Genomic DNA, 27,690 nt, shown 5'->3' with positions numbered 1-27,690 from the left:
TGGAAACAAAGTGATTCCTACTGTAGCAAAGCTTTACTGAATCATGATCAGATATTCCAGAAAAATAAGTTTTTATAAAATTGCATTTGAGACATAATCAGTGTTTTCCAGTCAGTTTGATCAGTAATACATGCTGTAATTAGAAAATATCTTTGTGTGGAAATCTTCTCAGTGTGTAGTAAGAATACTGCCAACATAATCTTCAAAAATATATATAAATCTACTTCATATCTACAGCCAGCTGATGCCATTATACTGACAATACATTAGAACTGTACGCTACAACAATTCAATGATTGAACAATTACACTGAGTAGTAGCATAAATAACTGTCACTGCTACAACATCATGAAAAGTCAGCTTCCCTTGTTGAATACAGATACAGGAATCAACGTCACAGTGAAAAAACTACAAGACTAAATGAGGATCCAGTCATAACGGTTATACTGTATCAGATACTGAAAAATAAAACATATACAAGTCTATCTTTAAGAGTCAGTGTGAAATTTGTCATTAATAACACAACAATGAAGAATTAGGCCTCATTTCACATATACAAAACCGTCTTTCATGACACTTCACAGGTCTTCCTCTGGTCATAAAATATATCAGCAACAAAGCATGGAAGTAAAACTCCTAAAGGGAAAGTTTCCAAGAATGGGATCTCCAGCATCCTCAGATCAGACTATATGATTACATTCGTTTTCATAAGGCAGGGCAGTGGCTACAACATGTTAGTACCAGGGTCGAATCAATGCAGTAGAATCCAGCAAACAGTGTGCACAGGAGAGGATCACAGTTGACGGTATAACAGCAATTGAGACACTTCATGAATAAAAAACACACCACAGGTGGAATCAAAGAAACGTTAAAAGCTGGTGTCAGATCCTGCTCAAATGTAAAAAGAGGAATATATTACTGTGTCATTATTTTTTACTTCAATTTCTGACATCAATTCCTTGTCTGGTTGGTCATCGATTCCTTGTCTCTTTGTGACTTTAAAAGTACAGATCAGTGATTTATAACATTGTCAAAAACAAAAAATTTAAGAGCTTGGTAATTAAGCTTCAAACTAAGTGACCATCTTGGATCTGTTGATTCCATTAATACTCCAGTGTTGCAAAGACAATCCAGTGATGTCTTCATATCCTCTCGTTCAGTTTCATACGATTTAAAGTGTGCTACACAGAGTTCAGTGTGACACCATGTTAAGAGTCCAGGTGTTTCTATCTCTGAATTTACACGTTCAGTCACTTTCGTCCACACATTTTGCTCTGTAGTTCATCATCCAGTGTATTCATCAGCTCTCTGTGCAGTGTGTTCAGAGAAGCTGCGAGCAGCAGGAATCCAGTGGTGTCAATTAAGAGTGATAAAACAGCACGACTTAAAAAAGGAGGAGGGGAGCAGCACAGAGCACAATGCTTTCATAGAGCGTACCTTGTTGTGTTGTAAGAGTGAGGTTTGCTGCATGGATGGATTGAATAATTGGCAGGTAACCGATAGTGAACTCGAGCAGAGGATTCACATCATGTTAAAACTGGAGCTACATGTTTGTTTAAACTGCTACACAAAACTAAGCCATGTGTCATAACACCATCAATTTCTTGTCTGCTAAGATCAATTTGTCCTGTATTCTTGTAACTGTAGGTGCAGTTCGACTCCTCTCAGGTTCCTCCAAACCCTCAGAGTTCGGCACAGTTTGTTTGTGTGTAAGTGATGGTATAAATGCTGTGATGGCTGCTACATGTTCCTTCATCAGAGCTCAGTGGTCAGGAGACCTCTCGGTTTGGCTCCATCCTCTGAAGCTGGCTGCTGAACCACAGTACTAAAGTGAAAAAAAAAAAACACATTACTGACTCATAGTGGGATTTCAGCAGGGGGCAGCATTCTACCAAGCTAGCTCTTAAAATCAAGTGCCATTTGTTCTGGACATTTACCTGGCAGAGATGGTGGTGCGTGTGTGAGCGAGGAGGGGGAGGGCTGGGGTGAGAGCTGCTCCTCCATCTGCAGGCAGTGGAGGGTTGATCTTAGCAGGGGGGTCGAGGTCAAGTAGGCCGTTAGTAAAAACACCAGAGGGCTGCGTTAGAAGGGGATGAGGGAAAAGGTGTGAAGTCACTCTACATAGCCTCTAATCCAGCTAGAGTGAACAGCACTATGCAAGTGTGCTTTGTGTAGTCACAGTTTAAAAAAAAAATCACAAAACACAATTTTTTTTTTCACTTCTTTCTTTTTTTCTTTTTAAACAAGAACCTGTGGTAGGAAGAAAAAAAAACAACTACAGAAAAAAGTCATGTAGGTGCATCTCAAAAAATATTGTAAAATAGTTTAATTTCTTAAAAATATTTATTCAAAAAGGTTTACTTCCATGTAAAATATTTTAGTGGGCTATCAAATAAAATATTTTGATTCCATTTTCAAGTTTTAAGAACATTTCCTAAGATCAATCACCTCCTCTAGATTTAATTCACTTCAGGTAAGAGGAGCAAGCTGGCCAATCAAGCCCAGTAATATCACAATGAACAATCATTAAGTGGTAGTTTTGACGCTGTGGACAGGTGTCTGAAGGAGAAGTCTGAATTGACTTTGGAGATCTCAGAGAATCTGTCTGGGTTAAGCATTTTTTGCCCCTGCTCAACACACAGCACATGCTCAGGTAACATGCTTCTGGCTTTGGAGTGGCTTTATAATAGGTCAGTAACAATTTTTACCCTTTTTGCAGCAGATGTCTGTGGAGGCTCTCGATAAAACAACACCAGTCTCACATCAGCTTGTGTAAAACTGAATCATCTTTTTTTGACAGTGCTCCAAAGGCTGTGGTCATCCCTGTTCCTTATGCATCCTTCACTATCACACTTCCCATTTTTCATATTTAGATCATTTTAGAATTATTGTTCTTAACCTTTGAATCGTAGGCCATTGTTATCAAAATAATGGGTTGCATGGAATGAGTCATGAAATCTTTTTACAGTACTCTAACTTTTTGACATGCACCTGTATGTTTGAGGGCTAAACACCAAGAATGATCACTCACAGCGTTTGTAGGAATGATCCAGCGAGGTGTGATGAGAGGTTTGGGTTGCTGCACTGGTGGTGGCTGAAGGACAAGCAGAAAAATATCATTACACTCTGCAGAGCGTTTTCATTGACAGAAAAACAAAAATTTGCTTAATATTTTACAAGACTTGGAGTCATTAGAGTCAGTGCCTTTAGAGCAGATACGGCACATGGACAGAACCAGGTATTAAAGGTCATGAATGTAGTAAATGCCTGTAATCACTCTCACTTCATTAAATGCTAATCTACACATAAAGTGGTTGACATTCATGGGTGCTGCTTTGGCTGCTGGTTCAAACCCTGAAGTGACCGATATTTCATCCTGGTGTTAATGCATGGGTCTGTTTGTTAAAGTGTTTGCACAGATATATTTCGATGAACCTACCACTGGAGTCGGATCAGTGAAATCAATGAGGTTGTCAGATATGGGGGCAGTGATAGGCAGGTCAACTTCCTCTGCTTTAGCCTGAAAATGCCAAAACACACACACTCGTACAAAATCTTTTCAAGTTTCAAGCTTAAGGAGATTTGTAAGAATCAATTGCAAATTAGATAAATTAAACAGATTTTTTTGTCATTAATGTAAGTCTGGCAAGACTGTTACTCATTTTAGTTGATTGTTGGGAGTATATGCCACAGAAAACTAAAAAAAAGAAAGGACATTTATTTATACTCCTTTAAAAACGCCAAGTAGCTTTTTGTCTCTACAACAACAACAACAACAACAACATCAATAAAAAAATAAAAAAACGGTCACAGGTAATTACTTACCTTTGGAGCCAAGCCTTCGACAGCAGACTCAGAGGACATCTTAGGAACACTGGAGGTCAAATCCTCAGCCAGACCCTCAGCACTGATCAAGAGAAAAAAATTTAGACATCACACAAAAATTCAGATTTCTGTTCGACAAAGTACAAAAACTGTATTATTTAAACAGGAACAGTGATGAATTTATTAGGATCTCATAGGCATATTTATGAATGAATACACTGCTCTGATAGAAAATGACTTTATATTCCTCAGACTACGGTATGAGCATTCACTCCATCAATGAGCCTGAGGCCATGCAGCGTTTGTAAACTGTCCAAACAAGCATCTCAAAGTGTCCTTATTTTGGTGTCATCCTACTGTAAACACTTAATGAGCAGGGACAGCAGCAGTATCCAGGCAAAACTCCAGTCATGTGACTCATCACGCCCAGATGCACACACACACACACAAACACAAAATGACACAATGCTCAAACAAGCCAACAGATGTCAGCAAAGACTATGAAACCAGGCGGCACCTTTGTCTCCACTGGTAGTATGTGAAAACGTAGTGTGTGTTTAAAAATCAGCAATAAACAATGATTATTCTGTAAGGATGTGTAGCATTAAGGTTAATGTCATTGCATTCACCTTTACTTTAAAACTGTTATAACTTCTTAAGATTGAACTGATGGTGATTTTGGATTATATTCATTGAGTTTTACATACTTTCTCCTGCACCAATTTATTCCCTCTATCTTATTTAAAAACTGCACATGCATATATTTGGCATTAAGGCACATGGACTGACCTGGCCCCTGCTGATGAGACCAGAGGTGCTGGCTTGAGAAGGTCCCAGGACTCCTGAATGTCGGGTCGAGTGTTAACGGACAGGGATGAGTTGCTGCCCATTCGTCCAGTGCGCACTTTCAGCCTGGATAAGAAAAAAATAATAATTTCCTCATGAAGCAGGGTTCTTTTTGTGCACATTCAAGTACAGATGCTGCCAGAAAGGGACCCAAAGACAGAGCTTTTCATAAAAATCAAGCAAAATCCACATGATTTAAATCCAAATGTGTTCAATGGAAGAAAGACAAGGGCTGGGTGTAGCATTTAAAATGCATTTTCTTTACAAAACACACATTTTATTCATCATTCCTCATGAATACATTCTGTACTGGGACACAGCTTTACCAAATCTAATTTGGTTCACTCTTCCATTATTATCTCGAGCCACTGTCTCCCTCTACAGTGAGACAATGAAGAGCTTTGCTTGCAAGGACGAGCAGAAGATGATGTAATGTTGTGAACTACTATAATAATCCTCATGAATATTCAAGAAGTTAATCGGCTCTAGCTGGAGGGAGCGCTCTGATTGGATGACACAATGTGTTGACAGTTGGAATGACTCATGAGGACGGTGGAGGAGGGAGAACTTCAAGACAAAGACGTTGTCACCTAAACAGCAGTGACAGGTCTGTACGGATAGAGTTCAATTTTAAAACGTGGTAAAAAGCGAGAGCCTACCTGGCAGAGGCTTCCTGCACGTTACAGTTTTTATCTCCAACTGTTATGACATGTTCCTCCACAGATCCCTACAGAAACAAATATTCACAGAGGTTAGCAGACGGAGTGAAGTGGGGGATTTGTAGAGCTACAATGACATCACAATCATGATATGTCCACTGTATATGTTCTAAGGGGTGTTAAGTCACGTAGGTGTTGTATGTCCAGTTTTGTGGCCTCAGTTCATCACCTTGAGAGCGGCAGCCTCCGCCTGTGCTTTCAGGATGTTGCTCTTCAGATCCTCTGGGGTGCGCAGCGGGGTGACAACTGGACTACTGCCTGCACTGCTCAGACCACACTTCTCTGTCAGCTTCACTACGCTTTCCTGTTTGAGAATCCCAAATGAAAGAAAAGATAGATCAAAATCTAACTTTCACATCCAAACAGGTTGGAATACTTGCTCTGCAGCCACTGCTGCAGAATCTACAGAGAAGTACCAGCAGCACTTAACACTAATACCCACCTGATTATTCATGACCATATTCACATTGATGTTGTTTCTTGGAGTAGCAGGAAGTGGAGTGCTCTCCAGGGCCAGTTGCTTCAGACGAGCTGATGCTTCTGGAAAGGGGAAACATGAACTTTTTTTTATCGTATTGCAGTTATTTATCTAATGGCTGACATGTTGAAACCCTATTTCTGACACAGCCCCCCATTAAAATGTTTCATGTCTCACTCAGTGTGTTTTCCAGGCTCTCTGCAGGCTCACCAGTGAGACTGAGGGGATCTTCCCCTGTGACAACAGGGGGAACGTAGGTGCTACTCGGTCCAGCCTCCTCTGCAGCTGTCACTGGTGAAACGGCAGGAGCCCTGAGGACATCATCGATGCACGTTTCCATCAAGTCAGCAACCACAGGTATACTGGAGACAAAAAAGGAGATAAAAAAGGAGCAGATCAGAACAAGCAAACAAACAATTCTACTTGTGCAAAATTAAATGGAACATGTTTTTTTCAGATCATTTTAGTTTTTTTTTTTTTAAACAAACCAAAAAAATGCTATACAGCTCTACAAATCTACAAACAGAAGTAATGGCAATACTCAATATTTAAAAAAATTTGATATCCTTGGAGGCCAAATCAGCTCATCAAGACATCCTGACTTTATTCAACTTACCTGCAGCAGCCAAACGATCTGACTGGACCCTGCAAAGGTTGAAAAGCTGTCCCATGATGTTAAATTTATTAAAAATAAATGTAAACCAACTTCACATCAACAAATAAAAAAATTAAAACGGGTAAAATTTCCTCTAAGAAAAAAGTTTAAAGAGTGTACATGATAAAGTGGCCAGTCAGACTGAAGGGAAGATAAAATCCAAACACGTCTGTTTCATCTTTATCTGGAAAACAAAAAGTACTAAGGCAAAGAAAGTTATTGTACTTTCATGGAAACAAACTGAGGCTCCTAAAATAACTGAAGGTCTCAAGAGGTTAAGATTATTCAGCCACTGTAAATTTGTCCAAAGCAAGCAATAACTTCACTTCTTTAGACCCTTAGTATTTGAAGCAAACAGACGCAAACATCTGATACATGGATAATGGTGAAAGCTCTTCCAGAAGCAAAGTAATTACTTCATATATCTGTAGCCTGAAGACAGAATGAAACATAAGAAGTGTATATTACTATTCACTGCCCGAGGGAGAACAGTAGCTAAGAACAACACAGAAAATGGAAGAAAACTACAATGCTGTGCACAGGGACTCATAAATCAATTGTGTATAAACACCCCCACATGTTGAGTAATTCTTGAAGGAACAGTAAGTTTATATCCAATTCATGTGGGCAATAAACATAAACACAGGACATGGAGAGACATAAAACAAATAGGCATAACAAGGACAAATCGGTTACTTTCCAGGCACAGGTTGAGGATCTGTTATCTGGAAACATGAACTGTAAGACAGTAATTTCAAATATCATCTATTATGTGTGAAATAGCTAATACAAAGCTCTAATGGCTGCACAAAATGATGAAATCAGTGAATCTGATCATCCTCTCCAACAGTGTAAACTGTTATGTGAAAAAAGCAGCAAAAAAAGTTTAACATTATACTCAGATGTCAGTTGTTATCCTGTTTTATTATTATAAATAAATTTCAACATACAATTCAGAAAGACAGACAACCTTTGGTCAGTGATGTTGTAAACATTTCGCTAAGTATTACTGAAAAATCATCTTCATAAGTGGAGCTGTGCAAGAGACATTTGTTCAGTGGTGTAGTTCAGGTTACCGTAAAGAATCAGTGAAGTTAAACTTCTTAACAGGAGTCTTAAAAATAACATCAGTCATATCCAGCATCAACTTCAAACCAACAAACCTCAAAGCATCCATACTACCAGCAGCTGTGATCACTAAACAAACGGTTACAGTGTTCTAAAAATGTGTATCAATAAATAAAACATTCATTTTGATCTTCATAAAAGTATTACGCTTGCTTGACTTCATGTGATTAGGATGAGATAGGTATGTGTAGTTGAGCCTAGCACAAGAAGCAGGAATGAACATAAAACAGGAAACAAAAGAAACACAATCACTTTATAAAATATAAATAGTTTTTGGATGGTAACTTTGATGTAATGATTATCAGTCTTATTCATAGCAAAAACTGAAATCTTAATGAGTTTTCTGTCTTATTTCTTAGTAAAAATGGTCTCATTGAACTTAATATAAACCACATAAACCAAACAAGTCCAAAAAATGTGCTAATTCAAGATCTACAAAGACAAAGAGATGCTTGATTTGTTCGTAAAGAGTAAAAAAAATCTCCAATTGGCTATGGAAAAAAGTCAAGTTTCTTGAAATACGAATGATGTTTAAATACAAGAAACTACACAACACACTTTCCCCTCTTTATGAACAATTTAGGCACCATTTTATCTTTTAAACTCTCTAAATTAGACATTTTTCTGGACTTGTCAGGTTTATGCAGCTTATATTTAGTGTGGTAAGAGAATTTATACTAATGAAAAAAAAGACAAACACTTGCTTGGATTTCAGGTTTTGCAGAGCTCTATCTATATCTTTGTGATAACCTAGGCTAACAGCTTCTTTGATCTTCATGCAAGACTTCATTTCTACACAGTGCTGCAGTTGCATGAATTATGCAGAACAGATTTTACACAAAAAGTATAAAAATAATCAGACTTTCAGAAGAAGGAATCATTTGATGATATTCAGGAACAATTAAAACTACAGTGTTTCAAATATAAAAAAATCAATAATAATAAAAACCAAAGCTTCACTGGAGATGATTTACCAACAAGGACACGTGTACACCCTCAGGGAACTATGCGACTTATTGTTTCCTCTCAGAAAGTAGAGCTGAATTCCTCAGCCTCACATCGAAACCATCTCACCTAGCCGGTGAGTATCACTATGAGGTTAAGAGCGAAGGACAGGGATAGGGGGAGGGAGAGTGGGGACAATATGAGGGAGTGATAGGTAGGAAGAAAGTTCCAGAAAAGTTTAATACCAGAAGGTGGTAGGAATGTTTAAGTTTCTAAGTTTTGCATTCCCAGTAAATGTATCAATGCATGTGGTAAAGAAACACCACATTTTTTTCATGGTGAAATCACTGCTGAACCTTTTCCAAATACCAATGTGTCGTCCAATTTCTATCAGTACAAATACAGAAGGTGAGACCGTTGTCGTTTGCTTGGATCCACCAAAATCCTTAGTGGAGAGCTTTGATGAGACATGAGCAGGGAGGATGGAGGGGAGAGGAGACCTGGGGAGAACAAGGTGATAGAAAAACAAATAGGGGGGAGGGGATGTGAACAGATGGAGAGTGAGTGAGCGTGAAGGTATGTAAATCGTATGTCGATTAGGTGGAATGAGAAAAGGAGGCATTGAGGGGAAAATCAGGGAAAGGAGATTGTATGCAAATAAGAACAAGAGACACAGCTTTAAAATGAAACTGGAAAGAAAGAGCAGAGGAAGGCTGACAGCTGGAGAACCTCAGGGTTTAAATCTTTATAGTAAAATATAATGCATGCTTTGACATACATGCTTTTTGCAGCCTGTCCGTCATGGTAGTGCAGGATGGGCTTTGAGGAACAAACATGTCTCCTTTTTAAAAGAAGTAATATAGCAAACATTTTTTTTTTACATTTTTTTGCTGCATCCTCAAACAGAATTAATGCTGAGGCATTTTATTTGAGCTGCTATGCAACAACATGGACGGATGGATGGATGGATGAATGGATGGATGGATTGACACTGAGCCTAAAGTACCTTTTTTCTCCAGCCCTGTATACCAGAGTGTATTAGTGTGTTGTGACAAATGTTTTGACATGAACACTTGAGTGAAACTGAAGTGGACCTTATGTCTCTTGAGCGTTACTGAACTGGCTTTGCACTCCTTGTGCCTGAGGTCTGGAGACTTTCCTCCAACCTGTGTTTATAAATTTGGAACATGATCCGTAATCTCTTTTTTTATGATTACATCTCCTTTGGGGGCATCATAGGAAGGGCATCAAAAGAGACATGGGAATGCTACACGGTAAAGGGCCACAGGATGGAATAGAAGTGGGCAGTCTGTTTCGAGGACTACTGACATGGAGCATGCAATTGAACTGTTTGGCCAAACTAGCACACTGCTTTTTGATGTAACTGACAGTGAATGAATTTGGATATAAATTGATATTCGATTCTGGTATCAGCCTAAAAAAGCCTTAAAAAGTTAAATCAGATTGGTGACAAAAGAGATAAAAGGACAGATCTATTCATTCACATCTTGCTTTTCACAACTATGTGTGTATTACGTCATAACCATAGGTAGGCAGTGAAAAAGCAATCAAGTTATCCTGGTATGCTAAAGACATGTTTAACTTTTGTAATGAATTAAAAGAAGTTACTAACTGAAGTCTTCTATACTCATATGTTTTAAAAGCAAAAAGAGCGAGGCATGGGTTAGGAGGGAAAAAGGGACCCATGAATTGGTATGACTACGGCATAAAAGAGATATATCTACGTCCCCTTTACAGTGCCCTCTTGATACCTCCTCAGTCAGCCAAAAAATGTTGCCATGGGATAAAAGCAAAGGAAAAACAAAACTGTGAGCTTGCATCAGTGAAACATCTTGTACTGACTAAAAACAAAAGCACTTGCAGTGCTTGTATCTGTGTTGGGGAAAGTGTTTTTTCCACATCATTTGATAAGTTGGCAAAAGAGTGGATAAGGCTCAACAACACTGGACTGGTCAGTCAGGGAGTAAGCTCAAAGTTTCCTTAGAGCACTAAAACATGAAGCAATTAAGGTATAAGAAAAGTACAGTAGAAGACAAGAATGTTTTTAAAGACACTTCGAACAAGCTGCAGCCAGAAGAGTTTTCTATTCACCTCTATACACCAGTAAACCGAGTATACCTCTAAAACTACAAAGCCAGAGAGAGGAGAGTACAGCATGATCAGTGGAGGTCATCACTCTGGATATATAAGAGTCCTATCCAAAGTAACATCTGTGCATCCTGTTTTTGGTGAGTAAAAAGAATGAAAAAAGCTGCTGCTCTACAGATTGACCAGCAATCCTCTTACAACTGACCAGAAATGTTCTGTACGAGAAACAGGATCAGCCTAAGCTGTAAATCTGACTGTGCTTTTTTCACTAAAGTCAGAGTGGAAGAAATCTGATCAAATCTGTACCTTAAAAAAGTAAAAAAATAAAAATTTGTCATGCATACAAATCTGAAGTCTTTCTAAGTCTGTATGACTCACGAACGTCTGTGAGCTAAGCAGCAAACTTCCACCCAACTTTAAACAATCTATTATTTTATGAAGAATTATACAGCTTAGAGGATAAGTACTGGTTTACAGAGGAAAAGGTGATGCACAGGATGCACAGCATGTCATTAGATGACTGAAACAAAAGACACCTATTCTCTAGAAGGGAGCAAGTCTGTAGAGCCAAAGCTGAAATCAACGCTGTCAAACACAAGACCCCTGCACAGCAGCCCGATAATCTGACCATTTCCAGCACCGATTAGGTTAACTTTTCATGCTGATCACAAGCAGACAGACACAAAGTCATAACACCCACTGCAAGAAAACTTGTTTCAAAAGCCAAAATCAAAAGATGCCACTGCAGAAAAGCTGATTTGTTAAGCTGTAGAGATGGCGAGGTTTAATGTTTGCTTTTACCTACCTGACCTGCCTCCAGACAGGAGCAATTTGACCTCAGTACATGTTTATACTGGAACACACAGGGGGGACATTGGTTTGTGAGAGGTCCGGTTCTTCACATATTTCTGCATAAGTTTTAAACTGTTCATTCAAACTCACTGTTACACACACAGGAGCATCACAAACAACCAAAGTCACAGGACGTATCTCAATTCATAAACACGTCTCAGAGACGGCAACGTTCAGGTATTAAACCACAGCATATTCAAAAAAATGGTTGATAGCCAGAAACAACTGGCAGCTTAGCTAATCACTATTTACAAGCAGCTTAGTCTACTTTTATTAAACTGAAGAGTCTATTCAAATTTGTTTTTTCATCCATCAGCAGGCACATTGTACTCCTGCAATGTAACCCTTTGTTATGTACAGCTTTCCACTAAGACACATGCATGCATGCACACAAGTATCACAGTCTGCTAGGTGTTTTTGAGAGCCTCTCATGCACTTTCTACAGTACGTGCATGACATGTGTTTCATGCATACTTAATAAATATCCCAGAGAAAAAAATAAGCTAAGTATGGAAGGATATCTCAGGCACAAATAGATAAATGAAGACAAACATACTAACTCTGCCTTCCTGCATAATTCTTTGCCCCTTTAACAGCAAGACGTGGTGAGTGGATAAGCCGTGTAAGCCACTCTCATGGCATTAGGCTGTGAAAAACACACCTAGCTATCCACCCATTTCTATCTGCAGGGATCAGCCAGCCTGCCCTCACACGGACACTGACATGCTCTGCTCACTGTAAGTAAACACTAAGATGTTGCAGGCATGGTTAGCATACACAGCACTACAAAGAAGGCATCTGCTGTGTAAGTTGAAGATTGTCATCTTCGGTGCTGCAAGGTGCAAGACATTCAAAAACAGACTCTAAACCAGGAGCAAACTATTAGCTTTTATGTACCAACCTCCTCTTTTCTCCTCCTGGACTCCTAGGTAGAGCCTCAATTTCTATTGGTGCACAAGCAGAAGCAGCTACAGGGCTGACCACTGGCACGGCTGACCAAGCACCTTTACTGGAGGAAACCTGACGGGGAGAAAAAGAGAGAAGATGCATTAAAGAGAGTGAAAATGTGGTTATGAGTTTGGAAACACTACTCAAAACTAGAAAACAATTAACTTAGTAAAAATTTCTAAAACTATCTAATATTCACAATATCAGTCATATAAATGAGGGAAACCGTGTGCCATTGAATTATATCTTTGCTTGTGCTTACATTATTCCTTGTGTTTTTTGGTTTAACTACTGCAGGCATGTCCAAGGCAAGCCCAGGGGCTAATCATAGCCCAAGGTCAGTTTCCATTAGGCCCCCAACTTTCCTCTTACAGTATGAATAAATTATGCCATGGTCATTAATCTTTTTCTAAATTGTGTGAATATTTACATTTCCTGTCATGTATACAAATGAAACCATGGTGCAGGAAGGCAGACATTGGTGCATAAATGTAAAGCAAGATGAAAATAACTTGGGGCTGAAAATACTGTTTGTGGGTCAAAATAGTCTTTAAAACACCTTGAAAAACAATCATGATATAATCCTGATTCACCAATAAAAGTAATGACAGATTTTTCTTGTATTGCCCCCAAACAGAGAACACTGTCCTTAAAAAGAGACAGTTTGCTAACATTTACGCAGCATGTAATACTTCAGAAAACAAACCACTTATCATTTGGTATGAAGAGACAACTGAGGGGGAGGTGAGGGGTTTGATTTCTACAAGTCTGTAATGATGGCACAAGAAAGTTTGACTCCCCTAAATCAATGAGAGCCACTGGCCTTTGGTCATTCTCACTTAATAGAATGAGGCCTCTTTGGAAAAAAGTTTGGACATTGCTGCACCACTGGGGTTAAAACATGTCGTTTGTTGTAGCACTTATTTTTGACCTCCTGTAAAAAAGAAAGAATTCAAACAAGCACTCATCTTTGTTCCTCACCTTGTTGTCTTTGCCAGAACTGACTCCATTGCCGGAGGAAACAGGTCTGAGTGAAGACAGAAATGGAGATTTTTTTTTAATTTGAAGCAACAAAAATCAAGTTCAACTGAGGAATTTTGAATACTAAATGTGTGTTTTAACTGTAAAAAAGAGTATTGTTTTCGTTTAAATAACCAGCTTGTTCAAAACCCAATTTGTAAATCTCAATCACTATATAACAAGAAATGACAACTCCTCCTCATCAAGTAGTTGTACTACTTTACATTATGCAATAGCGCCCACTTTTTTTGACACAGCTTTGAATGATGCTAATACGTCGATGCTACGAAAGGAACTGCTTCGTCACAGTGCAGGTCTGTTCAGTCAAGTGTAATGAAAAGTCTTTGAGTCAACAGGTCCCGTGATGGCTTAAAACTACCACTGACATCAGTCTTGAGCCCACACACACATATCCCTTTAACAAAAGGCTACCTCTGTAACAAGATTACAGTCAGGGCTTATGGTGTAACTGAATGAATCAAGAGACAGAGAGAGTGAGTCACAACACTTTCAGCAGCAGCATTTCATAGCTGTAGACAAACTGATGTTACTGGTGCTAAACCTGCAGACAATCCGAAAGACACAATAACAGTGGGTGATTAAAATGTAATCACTCTAAACTACAGGCGAGACAAATATTGAGGATAGAGAAAGTAATCTGATAAGACAGTGGCATGATCATTTAAGTAAGATATCAGAATACTTACTCATGAGGATGAAACGGTCCTGTACAAACAAAAAAAGCAGAATATTAAATGTTTTGTTCAGAATGACTTCCTAATATCCACAATAAAGCTTTGCTGTCAAATTATGTAAGACTGTGTTCATATCGACATTATGCAGAAGAAGTGGGATGTGTGCTTACAGTTGAATATTAATCATAGTGAAATAATCATGATCAATGTCTTACTTGTGATTGTTTTCTGCACATGGTGTGCAGGTGTGTTAAGTGTTGTTCTCACCTCTGCTGTGCATGGTCCTTCTGGAGTAACGGCGACTGGGCCTCCTCTCAAAAGAAGCAGATCTTCTGGCTTTATTTGCCTTGGTTGTCTGATACTCTGTCTTTCCACTGGTTGAACAAACACAGACAGAAACATTTCACAACAAAGATTTGTTTGTTCCTAGTCCTAAACAATTCAAGCCAAAAAATACTTCTTGATGAATCTTCTATGTCCATGCCTTTTTGTTATTTTTGGTATGGGGATGACCCTTCCTGAACTCAGGGCTCATCCAAGCGATAACCTCCCATTAACAACAAACCCTGCAACCTCTGTGTTAGACCAACAATACGGTCAATGCTTATCTAGCTGGGTAATGTTTAAACACACACAGAAGGGAACGAGCTGGCTACTGCGGTATGTGGACGCTGAGTGCGTGTCTTGGAGCTCTGAGAGTATCTATGTGTGCACACGTGGGTTTTTTGTACGTACAGAGAATGATACTGTGTGTAAAGACAGGATTATCTCTGTTGATATGCTGAATGACATGGGAAGGAAACAAACACCAAGCTCTGTGTGTGTGGAGTGTGATGCACCAGCCCCAAATGTAACAGTAGTTACCATTAAAAGTTAGGTTTACTAATACGTTTTACACAGTTTACAGCCTTTTTCTACCTTTCTATAAAGCTAAGAGGATTTACAAGAGATATTTTTATTGATTGGAAATAAAATCCTGATTTAATTAATTTGTTTTTTAAACTGTTGAGAAACAATAAAAAGCCAAGGCAAAAACAGTGTTGGGTAAAACTAAATTCAACAAAAATCTGTGTTTTCATCAGTGCCCAAGGCATAAGGAGTCTATTTTTAGAACCTAAAACTGCTGGAGGACATTAAACTCAGAGGAACCCCCTCTACTCTTTGATTTAACACACTATCTTTCTGTCTTACCTGTATCTGAAGCGTGACCCCATGCGGATGAATCCAGAGCGTGCAGAGTTCTTGTGCACCGGCCCCCTCAGCCTGAAGAAAGCATGATGTTCCACAGCACACTTCCACAGGTGCTTACAGGCCTTTGGGTGATCCATCCTGAAGACGAAGGTATGCTCTTGTTCTTTGCCCTGTGAGGAGGATCGGTGCTTTTTAGATGTGGATGATACACACAATCCTACCATGCTTCACACACTAGTTTCACTTAGGTCACATTTAGCCCATGAGTTATGCCTTAGGCCTGGCGACTTTTCACCAATGTTTAAGTCCCTCTTGCCTGTATGAGTTTTTTTTTTTTTTTTCTGACAGGGATTCATATAAAAGAAAAAGAAAAATTCTAAACAAGAGTCTTTGTTGTTTTCACAGAGTTCATTGGCTTTCTTCTGTATTGTTACTTTGGTACTGGTCACATACAGTTTGTCTCCAATGCTACAAGACAACTCCAAGCTTTTCTCTTGGTCTTTACAACCTACTCAAAATAACTGAAGAACAGTCAACCCACTTTTTAACTGATTCAACATTGTGGCTCTTGTCATGTGTGTATATGACAAATGAGCATCTTCAAAGTACGTACAGGTGGTTCTGAGGAGCTGATTATTCAGTACTGTTTTTTCAACACAGCACACAAGAGCTGGATGAGTGTGTGCTGTGAGTAAGAGAATAGTGCATACCAGAAATACCGGAGGGGGTAGGTTTCTTTATTAACTTCACTCACAGACCTCCAGGATGGACATAAACAGACTCTCCTTCTCTTTCATAAAAATCTAGCCTCTGGGAAGAACAATACTAAGTCTTGTTTCATTTTGATTTAAAACCAACCTTTTACTCTGGCTCAAGCACTACAAACAAAGTTTTTTTAGAGGAATACAGCGTGACTTGATAGTTCATTTTCTTTAAATCTTGTCTACTTGAGTTTGACTTGATCTCTCTTCAGAACAAACCTGAATGTCTCAATAAAAGTATTAGTTGAATAAAAAGTTTATTAAAATTAAAAATAAGTGTGTGCTCACGTTCACCTGCTCATCATCTTCCACAACTATAAGAGTCAGTTTGCTCTTCTTGAAATCCAGACAAGTGATCTTCGGCCTAAAGAAGAAACAGAAGAATTGTAAATATACCCAACGAAGCTCATATGATCATTGTTCATGTAGATATATCTCTTTGTATGAATTTCCCAAACATACCAGAAGAAGAGTCCAATCTTGGTTTGCCCTTCAAACACCAGAACCCCAGTTGGTGTCAAACCCAGGCTGTATTCATTACCATCTCTAGCCTGGTGGGCAAAGGAAGACAGGAAAACTGATACAGTCGTGACACTTTGACACATTAAAGGCTCTGTGAGGACTATTTGTTTGGCGTTGATCTACAGTGACACCTGTGGCTAAAATCGATAATGTTTTGACACCATTTCTCATTCCATGAGCGCTACCCCCCAATGGTTTTAAGGATGTGATCTTTGCAAAAGTGTGCATTTGTTTTGGAAGCAAGTGAATGAAGAGCAGATCTTATAATGATGCCTTTGAAGTTTGATATAATTCAGTAATTGTTCAGTCTTTTATGATGTATTATCTTAACTCAGAAAAAAAGTTTATGCTGGGTAAACAGAGTGTGTCTGGGTTACCTTGACCATATGCATATCCACACCATACATTTCAAGCCACTTTGCTTTATTCAGGTAGTTGATTTCAGCTTGGGCTGGTGTCTGACCTCTGAAAAACAAAAAGGAAAGAGAATGTTAGCATGATCAAACCAGAAGTGCAGCTCTGATCTGATAGGATAAAAAAGGTGTTGTTAATAAGGAAAGGCACTGCTCCTCACTAATATTTAGTTTAGCTAATCAGCTCTACATTAATATTTTAGGGATACAGCGACATGATTACCTGCACTCTTTCCATGCATTGTATATAGCCAGCTCCACATCCTCTGTCTGGTTGGGAATGAAGCGAAATTCTGACACCAGGTCCAGGTTATGATCCAGTGGGTCACAATCACCCAGCTCAGCTTAAAACACAAAGACAAACATGGTGTGAGACAAAGTTCACAGGAAAGTTTTTGTGAGGTTATTAAGTGTTTCATTAGACCTTGACAGTGTAACCCTGAAAGACAATACAAGGATAAGTGCCTCATAGTGTGACTGTGGGTAATCCCTGTGAAGAAAATAAGCAAATTAACTCAGCTTTCATGTTTAAACATGAGCATTAAGACATGGAATGATGAATTTGCTTTATTTATTTTTTTTTAGAAAAGAAGTAGTGTGAGTGATAGTGACTGGAAAAACGGGACCTAGGATCTGATGTTGTGCTGCAATGTTTGGGTGGAAAGAGGAAAGTAGGACCTCACTGTTTAGAGAGTCCAGCTGTGAGAAAAGCCTCAGGATATAAAGGGGAGAAAAGATAAGCTTATTCCATCCTAAACCCTGAAAATGTCAGAAGAGCAACATAACTCAAAAAGGAAACACAGGACAGAAAGCTCAACTACAGGAAAGCCAGAAGACAGAAAGGGTGCTGGATTAGGGGGCCTCTGAAGAGGATGGAGCACTAATGAGCTGGCATTTACCCCACAGTGACTATGTTTGTGTGAGTCTGTGTGCGTGTTTTTCCTCCTGTTTGTGCATGCAATCCCATTCCATAAACACCTCTAATGACTCAATTTATGCTTGTCTGCTGCAGCAGCTTTCATATTGCTTTTTCAGGTATTTTCTGCACTAGAAACTATGAGAAACATTAGACAGGGTGCAGAGTGGGCTCATTCAAAGTTAGAAACAGAAAGCCCAAACTATTTCTGCTCCATTAACTGTACAGTATGTAGCTATGGGAACACCTCAGCTGGCTTCTCTAAATGCAGAAAAGCAAAAAGTTCCACTTTTACAGCTTGCATACCGACCACTAGTAATCCACAAAATTCATCTTTTCAGTCTTTATGATCATGGAAGGGTTTATGGTGCCCACAACAGTACATTTACTAAGAGCTTCTCCAGGATGGTGAATCACAGAGACAACCATAACTAGTTTCAGAGGGTAATGGAAACGAAGACATCTTCCTGTAGCTTTATGAAAACACGCACCAGTCTGGTCAGAATCGGACTATTTCATTTGCTGAATTTCAAAGATGGGGGAAAAGAAGTTGTTATTTCAAGGAAAATGTTTTGTTTCATGTTTTGTCAGGGGGTTGATGTTTGTTCTCCATGTGTGACAATTTTGATCCGCTCTTCACTGAAAAACGATTTTTAAAACGTATTCTGTATTTTTTTTTTGATCCCATGTGTTTGTAACAATTTTATTTCTACTCTCACAACTTTGTAAGATTTGCTACTTACAAATGTACTTGATACATTGCCATTGGTTTTTTTTTTTTTTTTTTTTACCTGTCTTCTATTGCATATGTTTTAAGGACACTGAGTGATTTTACATGCTGTTCTTTCTTATTATTTATTTATTTATTTTGTAGTGTGCATTTACTGAAAAAGCAGAGTAAATTAACAAATTTATAAGTGAAAGAAAAGTACAAGGAGATAAAATGTTGAAGTTTAAATGAGTTTTAAATAACAGCACACAGCCAGGTCTTATAATATTGATTATTGACTCTTAAACAATAAAAAACAAGGTTAGAAAATGTTTGCTTAAAATAAGACAGGCTCACCTGGTTAGATTTTTTTTTGCAGTGTATAAGAGCTATTTTAGCTTTAATAGATTTGTCAGAGTTTAAAAAAATGAGCTGAACTACTTACCTTGTAGAGAAAAGGCCGCCAACTCCACTGCTGTCTCAAATGAACATTCTAACCTGGATATACAGATGGTGATCAACAAAAAGCTTTAATGCTGTCATTCTTAAAAAAAATTCCCTATGACTTTCAAACAGACCATCTTTTCCAGGAGCAAATAAAAATATAGGAAATAACTTACTTTCCACTGAGAATGTCCTGTTTCAACTGTAACACAAACAGGTATCTGAAAGAAAAACAAAATCATATAAATAAGACGGAAACGTGGCTGAATTTAATATTTAATGCAACATAGTAAAGAGCAAAAAAATGCAGGACAAACAAGAAGTAAAGAATATTTTTCTCTATCATAAACTGGTGAGGTTGGGTCAAAAACAGGTAGACATCAATCTTTATGTTTGGAAACCCAGCAAGCAGAAACCATTGCGCAGAATTCATTATGAGATGCACAAAAGTTGGAAAGCAAAGGGCAGAGCAGAAATGCTTGTGGCTTCCTCACCTGGTGAGCTCCTCATGGAGGTTGTTTGGTTCTGAGGAGTAAAACTTAACTCTCATGTGAAGGCAGTAAGGTGGGCCGACTGTAACAGGAAATCAATTGCAGCACAGTAAACTTCAAGCATACAAGCCATGTAGTGGATTAACTAAAACATACAAATGTCTCAAAAGACACTATGCACCAATGTTGTTAATCCATATGTGTATTATTAATCTGGGTGGTCAGCAGAAGCTGTTTTTAAAGGATAAAGTGCAGACTTAAATCAATGCTTTAAACTTACTTTTCACTTGCTTTTTGATGCTTTTTGTCACATCCAGCCAGTGCTGAAACAACAAAAGATCACAGAGATAAGAGTAAGTTTCAGAAAAAACATCAAAACAAATATAGAGATGGCCTTGACACATGGTAATAAAGTTTATACAAACTATTACTAAATTAAATTACCAACCATGACATGTTAGTGTTTTCAATGAAAGAATTGTGACCCTTTAGGTTATGAAAACTTTAATAGTGGGAGGTCCAAAAGCATAGACACACAAACAGAGAAGTGTTCAGCTCTGTGCTGTAATTCTTCTTGGAAGTTCAGGCTCTGTGAGGCATGAAAAATGTCAAGGAGAGGCGGTGGTGGCAGTGCATGTGTAAGTAAGAGAGCGTAAAAGAGAAACAGGGAGAGATAACAGAGGAACTCGCAGCACTCTCCAGTCTCCTCTCCCCCACATTCCTTTACCACAGCCCTCTCTCCCCCTCCCACTCTTTTGATTCTCTACCTCCCCCTCTTCTCTGTGTCCTCCCATCAGCTACATCTTTCCTCCCACCAGGCCTGCCTCCTTCCACGGCCTTCAGAAAGTGTCAGGTTGAAGGGGCAGGGTCAAAGACAGACCACTGACTTCAAACAGTTGGAATTATGAACTGATATTTGTGAGTCAGATCACTTGAAGTATCAGTGCTCACACTTTGCAGCATCTGTGGGTTTCCAGTGAAAACTTGTGACTGGATCTCACTTTCCCAAGCTTAAATAAACTCAAACAGCTGTTTGTTGTTAAGCTCTCTGCATAGTATGCATTAAGTAGAAGCACTGATCATGCATTACATCAGGCTGTGCACCAAAAGACAGGGCAGATTAGGCTGTAAGAGGGAGTGCATGGAAACAGACTGAAACTGTTATCTGCTTATCTCCTCTCAATAACAAAACTGGGAAAGAAAACTCATCACATATGCTTTGTCCTACTTTTCCTTTAGAGGTGATTTTTCTACATTTAAATGAAAAGAATAAGCCTTCTCCCCCGAATTAGTATGGGCATTACACTGTACATCCTTTTTTTACAACCAGTCTGAATGTAGCTCTTGATTTCCAATGTTTCAGCTCTTGCAGATATTTTGTGATAACATTAGCCTACTTATGAGAACACTTTGTACCTTTAATTATTTAATGTTATATCAAGTGTTTCTTACTGGTACTTGTGCAGAGTCCATGAAGCGGAGTCCAAAGTAGTCTTTCTCCACAATGTCCAGATGGTACATGATCTGGTCAAACAGCTCTTCACCTTTGGCTTTTTTCTGACCAGGTAAACACACAGACAAACAAAGGGCTTAGTGACCTACAGGACAAACAGCTCTGACAGCTATCACGAAGCCAACACAATGTTCATATGTATTCGTATACGAGATGATTCACAGAGAACATTTTGACAGTCGTGATGATGGGTGTAAAATGTTGGCATAATGACAATATAAACAACATATAAAAAGGCAAAGCAGGTCTAAGAGATAATACAAAATAGCTGCTCATAGAAAAGTTGTTGCAGGTTACTTTTAACTGATGATTCATAAATTTGAGAATGTATAAAAGTATGCATCAGACTTTTCCGTAGAAATCTCAAAAGTTTAAAAGTTCATCTCAGAAATAAAACACATGCACTCAGTGTTTAATTCGGTGTTGCCCTCTCAAGCACGGTAGTACCAGTTACTGCCTGTGCTCCGCTTGGGACTGGGAGATCTATCCCTCACATGAGCACTTACTCACTCACACAAACACAGGCACCCGACTTCTAAACCCTACCATGAGGCACAGCGACAGGGTTTCTATAGTAACCGGGGCTAAAGAGCCCCAGACGCTGGGAAGTTGAGAGGAATTGGTGTGGATGGACATGTCATGTGATCATCTCAGGGCCACATTAAGTAAAGAAAAAAGCAATCCAAGATTTCATTCTTTCCTCCTGCATGTTGTCTCCCCTTGCTTTTTTAATCAATCATGTCTTTATCCCATCTTGCCTGACCTTGAATGCTCTCTGGAGGTTGCGCTCTTCATGTAACACTTTTTGCATAATTTCTACCTTTACAGAGAAAGATTCATCAGCTCATGTTTTATTTTCTGCTTGAAAAGTACATCTTAAAAACTGGTCACAAACATTTTTCCACACACTCTTCATGAAGAAATGTGAAATCAGAGTAGCTGAATAAGAAACTATCCAGAAGTTTCCTTGTGTCTTACTCACTCCCTCACACAAATCAGAAGAGAGTTCCTGGGCAGCTCAGGGGGGGCTGGCCCCATGCTAACTGGCATAGTTGACAAGGCATACCGCACCCCTACAGTGCCCAGAGAGGGAGAGAGAGAGTACAAAGGACTCATTGTGTGTGTGTGTGTGTGTGTGTGTGTGTGTGTGTGTGTGTGTGTGTGTGTGTGTGTGTGTGTGTGTGTGTGTGTGTGTGTGTGTGTGTGCAGCACCCAGGGCCTTGTTTTACTGCCTACTGTATTGTTTGACTGTTTGCAGTCTTACTGCCTGTCTGTGAGCATACAACTGTCTCTTAAGTCACATCGGAGGTGTTTCATTGATGCTTCACTTGAAAAACAAAAAAAAAGAAAATAATAAACTAGATTGGTAATAGATTATTGTAAAAATAACAACAGCAAAAACAACAACAAAAAAAAACTAAAACAAAACAACAGTGGTTGTCATTTTTTTCCACTATTTAAATGTTATAAAACTGCTTAATGCATTGCTTTTCTAAACTGTCTACCTTTTGTAAGCTCTTGTCAAAAATAAAAAGAAAAGAAAAGGAGGGGAGTAAAGACATTTCAGGTTGGGACTACAAATCCTCTGACTGTGAGTCGTTTTGTGAGGAAATGGATGCACGGGTAATCCAAACATAGGTACCAGTAACCCTAGGAGACAACACTGGACAGCTTTGCACGCTTGGGACACAAACACACTCAGCTAGAAAACCATAAAAGCATGTGAATGAGCCTTATTCAGTCTGAGACTCTGACACTGATATATGCCACCGTCTAAACATCGCAAGAGAAAAGATAAACGTCCCTGTTAGACGCAGGGTCCAGTGCTCTAGATTTATGTCAGCTGGAGCTGAAGTTCTATCTGACACCTGGCTAGATGAAAGGATGGGAATCAAAGAGCAGCAAAAGCTTTTGTAAACCTCAAACATCTACAAACCGGTAGAATTCTGGTGTTTTAGCTAACAACCAAATTGTAGTGAACATAACCTTGAAGAATCTCATTTTTCTACTCCACAACCCCAGAATTCTTCAACAGCTCAGGAAACAGTGCCAGCAAAAATAGTAGCTCACTTAGTGTAACTTTTTCCACAGACTGTTTAAATAAGAGATAAGTCTGGCTGAGGTGCAGATAGTGAGCAGCTGCAATAATTTCATGCAAACATACTCAGCTTCCTCCTTTGCCTTGAGCACAATGTTTCAACAGTTAGGTACAGTTCCTCATGTCCCCCTGTCAGAGGATCATTAAGGAGCTGTTCTTACTGTATAGCACAAGAACAGCTAACAATTAAAACAAAAAGACTGAGTAAAATATGGGAAAGTTAAGCCACAACTTTTATTAACCAAACATATTTAATCTATTCTAAAATACATTTTAAATTAAATAATACAAACTTGACATCGTTTAAAATGGCAATTCAAAAAGTAAAAAAAAAAACTTATTAAGAGTGCATACACTTACTAGTCAATTGATCATTAACATAAATATCTAATCAGCATTTCAGTGTATTTAGGCACATAGACGTGGTGAAGACAACCTGCTGAAGTTAAAAGCAAGCATCAGAATGGAGAGGAAAGGGGATTTAAGTGAAAATGAAGAAAAGTTTTCCATTAATTCCCCAGGCTCAGTTTCTGTTGGGGACATTTAGGTGGTAGGGTGAGAATTTGGTGTAACCAACATGAAAGCACGGATCCATCCTGCTAAGTGTCAACAGTTAAGGCTCCTGCTGGTGATGCAATGGTGTGGAGGATGTTTTCTGGCCTCTTAGTATAAAGCCTACCTGAGTATTGTTGCTGACCATGTCCATCCCTTTATGAGCACAGTGTACCCATCATCTGATGGCTACTTCCAGCACAATAACGCTTAAATCATCTCAAACTAGTTTAGTGAACATGACGATGAGTTCACTGGACTCCAATGGCTTCCACAGTCACCAGATGGGATGTGGTGGAACGGTAGAATCACATCATGGATGTGCAGCCGACAAATCTGCAGCAACTGTATGATGCTGGAGTGGCTAATAAAGTGACTGATTCATGTAGGATTCTGCATTTTGAGCCCTAGCTTCTATTCTTTTCTACATTAAGTCAAATATCACATAAGACCCCTTCCAGACTCCAAAAAGTTGAACAATGACAAAACAGCTCTGGTAAAACAGGGTCTCTGGTTTCAATGAGCACTAGGGAAACTAAAGACCGATAATAAACTTTAGTCTGGAAATTGTTTCAATAATTAAGTGTGACTGAGGACAGAAGATAACTCAACAACATGCAAATGTTACTAAAGTAAAGATGAATCTCACGTGCATTGACCAGGTGAATAACATGGAAATGTTTTTTAATTTTGCATTATTCCCCTCCTCCACAATTAAACTGAAGCAAATCCTTCAAACAACACACCACTTTAAAGCAGCTTTTTTGATTCTGTTGCCCTATCTCTTTGAGATAACTGATAAGACTGAAGAGTTTGAAGGAGCGACATATACCAGGGGGAAGGGAAGTGCCACAAAAAAATCTAACTAAAAGGCTTTAAAGAATCCAACTAGGTTTTCTGAATTCAGCATTTCTGTGCAAAATATAGTGAATAAAGCAGCAGATACACTCAGGGACGATATTTCACAAGTCCAGCCTCTGTGCTGATTGGAAGTATTACATGTTAATGATTGGCCAGGCCTGGGACTCAAAAATGTGTGACACATCATTCAGGAGACATGCCGACTTAAATACATCATGGCAGGTTGCTCAATAAGTTGGAGAGGAATGTTAAAAAAGCTCTGAAAAAGTCTGAGTATTGCGGTTTAGTCACACTTATGCAACCAGCCACAGGTAGATAATGGAGAAAGGAAAGATAAAAAAGAGTATTGTTTTTATCTTTTTGGGAACGATAACAAAAAGGAGAGGGTAGATATAGTTTTAATGAAAAAATACATTTTTCACTTCAACACATCTTCCCTGGGAAACTGTGCAGGACGGCAAAATTTCAAGAAAGCCAGGCTTGGGTCAATAAGGACAGTAAGATACCAGACTGGCCTCATTGGAATGCTGCAGTCTTGACGCATGGAATGCAAGTGAAAAGACGAAGATGAAAAATGTTGAGCCATGCAAGAAAAGCCACATGTGGGAAAAATGTACAGAAATCCATGCCTTCAGCTTGAATGTAATAGTTAAGAATTGCTTTAAGCCTTTTCCAAGAGAGAAGGTCTATGCTGAATGTACATAGGTAACCAAACTGAAGACAAACAGAAAAACAGAGAGGATATGAAGGAAAATACTGAAGAAAGAAGGAGGCGTACAGAGTGACACCCTGCTGAGTGTCTACTTGGTGACCAGCCAAACCTGTCATGTGATGCTGTCACATGATTTAGTGTGTTCTCCAGAGAGGATCATGGAATTACAGGTGATCAGCAAAACTACAACACATACACACACACACACACACAAACCCACACTCATCATAGGCTTAGAGGAAGTGCTCCACTGACACAGCCACGTTTATGGTCACTCATCCTGACAGGGACAGAACTTTCCTTGTCTGTAGTGTGAGAAGTTACTTTTTTTGTGAGTGTGGCCTGCTGATGTTAAGTTTGTACAAAAGTTAAGTCCTGTTCTTCCTCCGCAAACTTCAGCTCATCAAGGTGTCCACCTTTGTCAACAGTTAATGGTGTCGTAATGGCTTACAGTCACTTATTTCTTTAGTTTAGTTACATCTGTGTCTCTCCCTAAGCCTGCAGACCCAAACAGGTGGGAGAACATATGCATGTCCAAAAAAGATAGTCCAAAAACAAAAGGTAGCTCTCTTAATGTAATGGCTCAGTCACCCACTACGACATGCAACACACTACACCTGAAAATTTCCAACTCTAGAGAGATTCTTACCGGCAGGTCAACACTGACATCTGTCCCATCCAGCAAGGAAACTCGGCATGTGATAATAGACTTTGCTTCCCCAGCAGCAGGGATATGTGTTGTAGCACGCTGGGCCTCTCGTAACCGGGCCTTTTCTGCATGTTTCCGGATGGAGCGTCGCCCCAGCGTCCTGCGCAGGAAGCTCAGCATGATGAGGGAGGGGGAAGGTTACAGCACGCAACCTGGAGCAGGAGAAAGTAGATTTGAACACATGACCCTGGTATAAGATTCATTCTTGTCTCATCCTTTTCCACTATGAGCAGTACACGTTCAAGTATTTAGGTTAGCAGGTGTGCTGCACAATACCTGCACCACAAAAACATGGCATGGTGCACCATTAATACCATGCACTGACTTAAAAACATTGCACCTGCACACTCAAAGTGGTTGTTTTAACTTAGAATGATGTTTGAGCAAACAACTTTGAATAATTTGAGGACAGCTAAAATTTGAAACTCACTTAATAACAGGTTATTTTCAGTAATTGCCTGTTGCGCTACGACCGACGTTAACAGCTGATGTTAAATGAGGTGACACTTGAATTGTACTTCCCCAACTTGCTCACTAGTTAAAGTAAGATACTAGACGTAAATGCCTTGATTAATCGACGGGTTTGTAAGGTATCAAAGCTGGGAAAGAAAAAATAACAGTTAAACATTTTTTTCCTGTTGTTACAGTTACCTTAGTTCTGTAATATTTTCTATAGTCAAGTGCACCTGTAAAAGCTAACAAGGTAAAGTATATTTTTAAAGTAAAATGTCTCAATTTCTGAAGAAAAAATCCTAACAAGATAAAAAAAAAGGTAGTACATAGAGGGGAGAAGACCCTCTTGTTGAAGCGTGGTATTTGATAGCAGTTAAATGAATGTTAGTCGACTTTGAGATGCTTGTTTTTTTTCTATTCAACGTGAGCGCAATGTTGTAAATTAACTAAACGCTACACAAAGTCTGTTCGCTACAACAAGAGCGAAGAATTCCAGACACTAGCTCAAACAGAATTACTAAAGGAAGCAAAGAAACGTTTAAACCCTTAGCTTAAAATTTTCCCCTAGCTAAGGCCTGGGATACCTGGCGCAAGCATAAGCAAAAGCAACAGGTGTGCGCTTGTTTTATTGCCCGAGCTAACCGTATGAGCAACAGACGCAGTCGATAGACACGACTCCGACCACTCAAGTTTGTCCCGTACAGCAAAACAAACACCGCCTTCAGCTCTGAAAGCCGAGTCCGACATACACTTGCTCCGCGGTCACTTGTGGATCCGCAAAGGTCTGGAAGAAAGGATACTCACAAAAACCTCCACGGATGAATTCACGGTGAAAGCGCATCCGCTTTCATGTTTGACGACTAAACAGCAGCCTCGTACATTTCCACGGTCGAGGCTAGTTTCTCTTTTCTTCTGTTTATCCACCTCAGTACCTCTGCGGGGTGATTCTTCTCCCAGGTCCCAACAAAAACTAGGAGGCAAAGCTTCACTCAGGATGTGACGTCATGCTAAATCCTAACAAAAACCTGATTAGCATTTTTAAAGCTACAGGCTTTTTATTGACTGTGAACATTACAGAAATCTAACGGTTATTTTACCTTAGTACAAAACAAAACACTATTAAAT

At 39.1% G+C, this 27,690-nt stretch overlaps 1 protein-coding gene across 4 annotated transcripts; it reads right to left on the bottom strand.

Annotated features, from left to right (window-relative positions):
- On the bottom strand, positions 1–27,569 carry epb41l5 (erythrocyte membrane protein band 4.1 like 5). 4 transcript variants are annotated; one of them, XM_074694590.1, is made up of 26 exons: positions 27,370–27,569; positions 26,053–26,264; positions 21,120–21,224; positions 19,948–19,990; positions 19,671–19,749; positions 19,353–19,397; positions 19,178–19,230; positions 17,331–17,451; positions 17,072–17,159; positions 16,635–16,723; positions 16,461–16,536; positions 15,412–15,581; positions 14,488–14,594; positions 14,231–14,251; positions 13,487–13,530; positions 12,459–12,577; positions 6,046–6,230; positions 5,833–5,930; positions 5,560–5,694; positions 5,331–5,398; positions 4,615–4,737; positions 3,826–3,907; positions 3,440–3,520; positions 3,032–3,094; positions 1,938–2,077; positions 1–1,825 (listed from the first exon to the last, which is right to left on the bottom strand). In XM_074694590.1, exons 2-26 carry the CDS (start codon positions 26,230–26,232, stop codon positions 1,756–1,758), a joined length of 2,385 nt encoding a protein of 794 aa, XP_074550691.1. In that variant the 5' UTR covers positions 26,233–26,264; positions 27,370–27,569; the 3' UTR covers positions 1–1,755. The 4 variants fall into 4 exon arrangements, with proteins under 4 accessions (XP_074550691.1, XP_074550693.1, XP_074550692.1 ...); XM_074694592.1 differs by having other exon boundaries at positions 6,079–6,230; positions 27,370–27,568; XM_074694591.1 differs by having other exon boundaries at positions 16,467–16,536; positions 27,370–27,568.
- Between the last annotated feature and the right edge of the window lie 121 nt (positions 27,570–27,690).

This window comes from Halichoeres trimaculatus, unplaced genomic scaffold (assembly GCF_033239565.1).
Source record: "Halichoeres trimaculatus isolate MK-OKI-2021-1 unplaced genomic scaffold, fHalTri1.1 fHalTri1_scaffold_19, whole genome shotgun sequence".
Lineage (NCBI taxonomy): Eukaryota > Metazoa > Chordata > Actinopteri > Labriformes > Labridae > Halichoeres > Halichoeres trimaculatus.
Note: the sequence above shows the minus strand (reverse complement) of the source record. Positions and strands in the feature narration are given on the sequence as shown.

Bases quoted from the DNA above. Each gene is read 5' to 3' on its own strand.
- epb41l5 (XM_074694590.1), bottom strand. From the start codon at position 26,232: ATGCTGAGCTTCCTGCGCAGGACGCTGGGGCGACGCTCCATCCGGAAA. The intron at 12,578-13,486 runs GTGAGGAACAAA...TCTCCCCGTCAG, and splicing joins GTTCTGGCAAAGACAACAAG to GTTTCCTCCAGTAAAGGTGC. The intron at 2,078-3,031 runs GTGAGTGATCAT...CTTCTAACGCAG, and splicing joins GGATCATTCCTACAAACGCT to CCCTCTGGTGTTTTTACTAA.